General features: G+C 51.9%; 2 protein-coding genes across 7 annotated transcripts in view; one reads left to right on the top strand and one right to left on the bottom strand.

Moving 5' to 3' along the window:
• The window catches only part of RTN3 (reticulon 3), an 87,037-nt gene extending 84,942 nt beyond the window's left edge, over nt 1-2,095 (top strand). For all 6 annotated transcript variants that reach the window (XM_011942627.1, XM_011942628.1, XM_011942623.1 and 3 more), the window contains one exon: nt 368-2,095. In XM_011942627.1, coding sequence (XP_011798017.1) covers nt 368-487 — 120 coding nt within the window. In that variant the 3' untranslated portion in view covers nt 488-2,095. The remainder of the gene's footprint in view (nt 1-367) is intronic.
• A 3,319-nt stretch (nt 2,096-5,414) lies between these two features.
• The window catches only part of LOC105512350 (chromosome unknown open reading frame, human C11orf95), a 3,680-nt gene continuing 2,828 nt past the window's right edge, over nt 5,415-6,266 (bottom strand). Inside the window, exons 5-6 of the mRNA XM_011942782.1 lie at nt 6,192-6,237; nt 5,415-5,992 (exon numbers count right to left, since the gene is read on the bottom strand). Of these exons, the coding sequence (XP_011798172.1) occupies nt 5,544-5,992; nt 6,192-6,237 (495 nt within the window). The 3' untranslated portion in view covers nt 5,415-5,543. The remainder of the gene's footprint in view (nt 5,993-6,191; nt 6,238-6,266) is intronic.

Raw genomic sequence — 6,266 nt, 5'->3', positions numbered from 1 at the left:
GCTCACTGCAACCTCTGCCTCCTGGGTTCAAGCGATTCTCCTGGATTCACCTGCCTCAGCCTCTGGAGTAGCTGAGATTACAGGTACGCACCAATGCGGCCAGCTAATTTTTGCATTTTTTAGTAGAGACGGGGTTTCACCATATTGGCCAGGCTAGTCTGCAACTTCTGACCTCGTGATCTGCCAGCCTCAGCCTCCCAAAGTGCTAGGATTACAGGCGTGAGCCACTGCGCCCAGCCGGGAGAATGCGTTTCACATTGCTTATGCAAGTCCAGGACTTGTCCTCTAGCATCACAGTTAAAATAAAAACCTAGATCAAATGCTTATGTTTTCACTTTCTTTCTTTTTCCCCTCTTTTTCTCAATAGGATCCAAGCAAAACTCCCCGGAATCGCCAAAAAAAAGGCAGAATAACCACATGGAAACCAGAAATGCAACAGTTACTAAAACACCATTTAATAGTTATAATGTCGTTACTTGTACTATGAAGGAACATACTCAGTGTCAGCTTGAGCCTGCATTCCAAGCTTTTTTTTTTTAATTTGGTGTTTTCTCCCATCCTTTCCCTTCAACCCTCAATATCAAGCACAAAAATTGATGGACTGAAAAAGAACTATCTTAGAACTCAGAAGAATAAAGAAAGAATCAAATTCATAGGATAAGTCAGTACCTTAATGGTGGTGGAGCCTTTACCTATAGCTTGAAAGGGGAAAGATTGGAGGTAAAAGAGAAAATGAAAGATAGAACACCTCTGGATCCTTCTATCCAGTTTTCAGCACTAGTCTTACTCAGCTATCCATTATAGTTTTACCCTTAAGTATGATTAACTTATGAAAAACTTATTTGGGGACAAGAGTGTAATATCTTCCTTGTTTTTTTTTTTTTTTTTTTTTTTGCAGTTCTCTAATCCTATCTTCCTGCCCCACAATGTGAGCAGCTACTCCTGGTATTCCTTTTCTTTAATGATTTAACTTTCAACTTGATGAATAACTTATAGGTGATAGTGATAATTCCTGATTCCGGGAATGCCATCTGATAAAAAGAATAGAAATGGAAAGTGGGACTGAGAGGGAGTCAACGGGAATGCTGCGGTGGCTGCCACTCCCTCTGCCACTATCCCCAGGGAAGGAAAGACTCTGCCGTTTGGGGAAGTGGTTTCTATGTCACTGGACACCAGTTCTGAGCATTAGTTTGAGAACTCATTCCTGAATGTGCTTTCCTCCCTCTCCCCACCTCACCTTAAGTTTAATAAATATGGTTGTACTTTTCTTATGATAAATGTCTGTAACTGCTGTACACTGCTGTAAACTTGTTAGAGAAAAAAAATAACCTGCATGTGGGCTCCTCAGTTATTGAGTTATTGTGATCCTATCTCAGTATGTGGGGGGAACCTTCTCAAGAGGTGAAATACAGAAAGCCTTTTTTTCTTGATCTTTTCCCGAGATTCCAATCTCCAATTCCCATTTGAGTTTTTTTCTTCACCTTCAACATGAAAATTCAGCGAACTTGAAAGAAAAATCATCTGTGAGTTCCTTCAGGTTCTCACTCATAGTCATGATCGTTCAGAGGGAATATGCACTGGTGAGTTTAAAGGACTATGATATTTGACAGTCCTAAAGTACGGCAGCTGCAAAAAGTAGTGGAAGGAAAGTGTCTTTCCACGTTTTGGAAAAATTAGTTAGGAATTTGGATGGGTAAAAGGTACCCTTGCCTTACTCCGTCTTATTTTCTTAGCCCCCTTTGAGTGTTTTAACTGGTTTCATGTCCTAGTAGGAAGTGCATTCTCCATCCTCATCCTCTGCCCTCCCAGGAAGTCAGTGATTGTCTTTTTGGGCTTCCCCTCCAAAACACCTTCTGCAGTGGAAGCGCCACATCCAGTTTTTCTTTTGTTGCTGCTGTGTTTAGATAATTGAAGAGATCTTTGTGCCACACAGGATTTTTTTTTTTTTTAAGAAAAACCTATAGATGAAAAATTACTAATGAAACCCTGTGTACGTGTCTGTGCGTGCAACATAAATACAGTAGCACCTAAGGATCTTGAATCTTGGTTCCTGTAAAATTGCAAATTGATGTGGTATTAATAAAAAAAAAAAAACACAATGACTGTGGCATCATTCTGCTAACTTTATTCTTTATACACAGTTTGGGTAAAGTAAGAACCAAACACTGCTTCCACTCCCCCTATCCTCACTCCACTTTGGGGGCTTTAAAAAGTGACTAATAGTTGATAATCGTAAGGATTCCCAAGACTGCAGAATTTAGTTGTAGAGAGTAACTGTGCATTTGATCTCTGAAAGAAAATAAGAGACCCTCTAAGAGGTGGTGACCTTAGAAGAATGAGGAGGGGTCAGGGGGTCTTTTATCCCAGATCAGCCTCACACCAGCCTGGGAGATTTCCCCACCTGCAACGTAAAGCAGCCTGTAAATTACATATAGCCACAGTGCACTTAAATTGAGTCAATCACCATGGAAAATGGGAACTAAATACATCATCAGGTCTTCATTGAAAGAACTTGAGTGGTCACCTGTGATTAGCTCTTCTCCTAAACTAAGGCTGCTGTGACCCTTAAGCTGGCTTTTAAAAATGTATTCAACATACCTCTTAGAAAACTTAGGCTGAAATATTCTTTAAATGACTGATGCAAACAACTTCACAAATACACATACAAATGTCTGAATAATGTCACTAAGTAACATGGTATATAAATATGTATTCAGAGTAACATTTACATATTGGCCATAATAGCAAGCATACCATTAACCCAAAAAAAAAAAAAAAAATCATGGAGACTTCACCTGTTCATGTCAGAATCCCAAGGCAAGGAGGCACACCTAGGCAAGAAGGCCAACTCAACTTGCAGCCTCTAACCTGTGAGGCCTTAACTTCCATCAAAGCAGAAATCACCGGAATCACGACCACAGCCCTTCCCCATCACGGGTGCCCAGCACTTCAGCTGCATTAAGATCAGTGAAGGGCTCATGAAAACAGACTGCTAGGCCCCAACCAAGTTTCTGATTCAGTAACCCTAGGGTATGGCCCAAGAATTTTTATTTCTAGCGCTACCTAAGGTGATGCTGCTGCTCTGAGAGACACACTTTGAGCTGGTGTGTTTGGGGCTGTCTCAGTAAACATGTCCACTCTCCTCCTGAGGCCTCTCCCTGCCTATGGAGGGGGGAAAACCTCTAACTCCTCCGCCCTGGCTTATCTGAACTTTGGCAGTGGGCTTGAGTGATTATAAATTGGTTGCCCCAATTTACCTACTGTTTTTGAGCAGGCAGAGTAATATTGAGGGTGTTAATACTCTGGATCCGAAAAAACACATGAAGCAAAGTAAAAGAATGGCAGTGCACAGCCAGGTGCCATCCATAATCTCCGTTCTCAAGCTTTTAATACTGTCCCAAAAACCCTGGAGGTTCAAACTCACTGGGAATTTACTTTTCAGTCAACTGACAACCCACTCAGGATCTTCCTGAATCCCTGGTGGCCTCCACAACAAACAGCACAAAGCCCCCTGCCGAGGAGGCCTTGGGCCCGGTGGCAGCCGTCCCACCTCCAGCTCTGCTGGGGAGAGGAAGGCCGAGCTCACGGCGCCTTCCAGCTGAGGCCCTGCAGAGCTCAGCGTGCTCATCCCAAAGCAGTGTGCAGGGCTTTGCCACCTTCAGGAGTCACATATCCACTGTGGTGGCCTGCAGCCCAGCATGTCAATCCTTCGGCAGGCCTGACAAATTTTAATAACCAGTGAATTGGAAAGCAGCCTGGTATTGTGTAAAGAACACTGAGTCGGGAGCTAGAATTTTCATTCTAGTTCTTCTACTGTCCCCACCTGGCTGTGTGATCATCTGGGTTCCTGGGCTCCAATTTACCTATCTGTGAAGGGGAGGAGGGTGGTACTAGTGATCTCCAGGGCCCTTTCCAATTCTGACAATCTTGAATTATATAAAAATGCTATAAAATCCGTGGTATAAAATCCAACTCCAAAACAGGAAGAGTCAAGGGGACTGGGCCTGAGGCACTTGAACCTTGGGTTCTGGCCTGGGGGTCAGGGGTGAGAGGAGGGGCCTCCTCTTTGCCCTTTGCTTTCCCACCCCCAGGCAGGGGCTGGCCCCCAGTGCCAGGGCATCTCTTCCTCCAGACCTAACCCTCAAGTTCCACCCACTAGCCTCCCCGCCCCGACTTTAGGACCGAGGGAACTGTCCCTGCAGCAGCCCGGCTTTGTGAAGAGCAGACAGTAGGGCCGGAGTCTCCCAGCAAGAGTAACATCAGCACAGCTAGTTGGGGTCCTCCTGTCCCCGCCTCTGCCCTCGCTCCTCCTTCCTTCAGGTCCTCCCTCCACCACCTCTCACAGCTTATCTCTGATACACGCATAATAAATAAAACATTTGCACATAAGGGTGACTGGGTCCTCTGTCCCTGCCCCTCCCCCTTTCATATAAAAGCATTAAATACAGTTTCAAAATAAAATACAAAGAGCAAAAAAGGGCCTGATCTCGGGGCCACCTATTCTCCACAGGAGAATGAATCTACACATCCCTCTTGGACCTGCCTGGGAGATCGCGGGGCCCCTTCCCTACCCCACAGGGCCTGAGGCTGCCACGGGGAAAAGAGGCCGAGGCCCGGCCCCAGGCCCTGCCGGTTGAGAATGGGCGCCGCATCCACCGCGGACAAAGGGAGATGGGGCGGGAATCGAAGGCTGACTGCCGGGACCGCCTGTGCCCCGGGCTCCCCCGGACCTGGTGGCGCCCGACTCTGAGTTTAGGGGTAAGCAGGGGCCCTCGGGGCAAGAGGAGCAAAGGAAAAAAGTGCTAATCCCTTTACAAGATGTCCTGGAGGGCGTGGCAGCGGCCCGGGAGAAGGGTGGAGCCGCCAGGCGCACGGTTCCCACTGAGCCTGCCCGGGAAGTAGGCGCAGCTGGTCCGACCCGGGCCCCGGGCGCATTGCCCCGCCCTCGGTCCAATGCGCCTTGCCAGCCCGGGAAGGATCCCGAGCCCCGCGGCCCAGACTCTCGCTGGAAGCCCCAGTCCGCAGCCAGGGCCTCCGAGAGGCCGAGAACCCCAATTAGGGAAGGGCAGCCAGCAGACCCCGAGCCGGGAGCCGTGCCTGCCGGCGTGCAAGGCTGCAGGGAACTGGGCCCCCAGCCAGGGCCAGAGCCAGAGCCTGCGCAGCCCCAATACTGACTGACGGCGCCCCTAGTCTCGGCCTGCGGAGGATTCCCTCGCGGGGTGCGGCCGGGAGCGCTCGGCGCTAACACCTGGAGGCCGCTTTGGATTCTCGGAAAACGTGGGCCCTGCGCGGGGAGGGCAGGGCTCCGGGCCGATGGGAGAGTGCGCATTCCCGCAGCTTACCGACTGGCTCAGGGACCCAAGCGGCACCGCGCGAACGCCGGTGGCCCCACCCGATCCCCAGTCTCCGCCCGGCCCGGCCAGCGGGGGGCGCGGCCGCGGGAAGCTCTAACACCTGGCGCGAGGATCTGCCAAGTGGGAGGGCCGGGCGAGCACAGGGCGAGGAGGAACCGATCCGACCCGACCCGTGAGCCCGCTAGGCCACTACGCCCGACACACAGCGCCAGACTTGAGGTCCGCGCCGCCGTCGCGCGGCGCCGGGGCGGGCGGCCCGAAGCCCTCGTGGCCGTAGCAGCGCAGCGCCGCCTCCTCGTAGGCCTCCAAGATGGTCTGGCGCTCCTCGGGCGTGAAGTCCATGGAGAAGGGGTGCACCTGCAGGATGTGGCGCTTGATGGTGCTCACCTTGAGCGTGGCCAGCGCGCCCCCGCACACCATGCACACCAGGCCGCGCCGGCTGCCGTCGTAGTCCATCAGGTACTCGCCCCGCCAGCGCGGCTGGTAGTTCCGCCGCTGCTCCCGGCTGCGGGGAGGGGGCGGCGGCGGGGGAGGCGGCGGCGGCAAGACGAGTCCCCCGGGCTCCTGGCCGTCCTCTTCGTCCTCCTCTTCTTCGGCGGGCCGTTCCAAGGGAGCCCCAGGAGACAGCGGAACGTCGCCTAGGGAGGGACAAAGGGCCGCATTGGCGACGGCGGGGGACAACAGGCCGGGCCCCGCGTCTCATCTCCGGTCACCCCGCCTTTGCCTTCTATCCCATCCTCTAGTCCCTTCTTCCCCAACAGCGCCCGACCCTCGCTCCCTGCCTGCCCGGGGCCTGCCCGGCTCTCCCTCTCCGCCTGCTCTGGCCCCACCGCTCACCCCACTCCTCCTCCTCCTCTGGCTCCTCCTCCTCGTCCCCTCCCCCCTCCTCGGAGACTGCGGCTGTGTCGGGGG

The sequence above is a fragment of the Colobus angolensis genome, unplaced genomic scaffold, assembly GCF_000951035.1.
Source record: "Colobus angolensis palliatus isolate OR3802 unplaced genomic scaffold, Cang.pa_1.0 Scaffold21, whole genome shotgun sequence".
Taxonomy (NCBI): Eukaryota; Metazoa; Chordata; class Mammalia; order Primates; family Cercopithecidae; genus Colobus; species Colobus angolensis.
This window is presented reverse-complemented; position numbering and strand designations above follow the sequence as displayed.